Source organism: Lactuca serriola, chromosome 4 (assembly GCF_051521515.1).
Source record: "Lactuca serriola cultivar US96UC23 chromosome 4, Lser_US96UC23_V15, whole genome shotgun sequence".
In the NCBI taxonomy this organism is placed as follows: Eukaryota; Viridiplantae; Streptophyta; class Magnoliopsida; order Asterales; family Asteraceae; genus Lactuca; species Lactuca serriola.
The window spans coordinates 188,330,130-188,331,690 of NC_136411.1; the positions used below are offsets into that span (position 1 = coordinate 188,330,130).

General features: G+C 32.9%; 1 protein-coding gene across 1 annotated transcript; it reads left to right on the forward strand.

Moving 5' to 3' along the window:
- The first annotated feature begins 520 nt into the window (after nt 1–520).
- Nucleotides 521–1,304, forward strand: LOC145100480 (late embryogenesis abundant protein-related / LEA protein-like protein). Its single transcript, XM_079037739.1, has 3 exons — nt 521–659; nt 778–837; nt 942–1,304. Exons 1-3 carry the CDS (start codon nt 606–608, stop codon nt 1,128–1,130), a joined length of 303 nt encoding a protein of 100 aa, XP_078893865.1. The 5' UTR covers nt 521–605; the 3' UTR covers nt 1,131–1,304.
- Nucleotides 1,305–1,561: the final 257 nt, after the last annotated feature.

Sequence of the window (1,561 nt, forward strand, 5' to 3'; positions counted from 1 at the left end):
TTTGAAAAATATCATCATCATTTTGTTTAATCGTCGATTATGGTTCAACGGCAGTGTCGGTATAACACGTGGTGGTCCAGTGAGTCGGTGGTTTGACGATGATGGCTTGATAGTTTCGGTGGTCTGGCAAAACGACTACGACATATATATTATTTTAGTTTTATTTATGATTCTATTATTGTAAAAGTATTTTAATATATTAACATGAAAGTTTGAAAATAAAAAAAAAATATTAAGTTAAATACATGTTATATTTGAATGTTATTGAAATGTAAAAAAAAGAAAAAAAAATTGTTTTATATATATATACTTTTTCAGATAAATAATAATTTATTAATGGTAATGATTAGTTGATATATTATGTTAGTGTTTAATATAGTGGTCTTAATAAAAGTCATGAAGCTAGTTTGACCACCGAAGCATGTTTCCATAAAGAGTGCCTTATCTAGTGCATGTCATGTCACGTCACCCTTTTATGCCATGTGTTAGCAAGTCCATGCGTTTTTGCAACAAATTTGCTTTTTCTCATAAATCTATAAATACATCTTCTTCTTCCTTCCATACAAAGTACAAACCCCCGACAATTTTACTTACAGAGATCAGAAATGGCCAGCCAAAAGACCATGACCGACGCTCAGGCCGCCTTAGGTCAACAGCAGGTATATATCGCGAACACCGCCTTCCCACAACATCTAGGCTCGTGTTTGTAATTTCATAACAATTTCAATCTCATCTTTTTCTTAAACTTATGTAAATATATGTTCACGGTGATGACAGTTGCATAGAGATGCAGCAACGAACCAACAATCTGCACAAAACGCCGGTATCGTGGAACAGGTATTGTAATCTTACAGCGATCAATACAAATTTAATTTACGAGATCATTCAAAGTCGGACTGGAAATTGGAAATTTAAATCGATTGAATACGCGGTGTATGCAGACTGGCGATTCTGTGAAGAGGATGACACAAGGAGCGGCGGACATAGCCGGCGGAGCAGCAAGTGGGGTGCTGGGATTAGCACAAGGTGCGGCGATGGGAGCGGCGAACGTGGCTGAGGGTGCCGCCGGCGCCGTGAAGAACACCTTTAGGAATAATCCAGGCTCACAAAATAGTAACGCCCAATCCTAAATTTGAAGGCATAAAACCTGTTGTTTATATATTGGTTTGATAAGAAAAACATGAAAGAAAGAAAGAAAAAACAATAAGCTAATGAGTTGATTATAGATACTTTATTTAATTTTATATTATCAGTTATCGAGTATCTGTAGTATTTAATATTTTTTTTTTGTCAAATATAAAGTTATATGCATAATTTGATATTTCCTTAATGTTTTTAATTCATACAAATTTAATTTTGTTTCGAACATGAGGATTACATAAATTTGGTCCGAATTAATAAGTGGATCTAAGTTCCAAAGTTAATCATTAACATAATATATGCATTTAATTTGTACTTGTATATTGTATACTAATTTATAACCCGTGGAAACCACGGTTACAAAATTAATTAAATTTTTATAGTAAAAACACAAAATTATTAATTAATTATTTTAAATAAA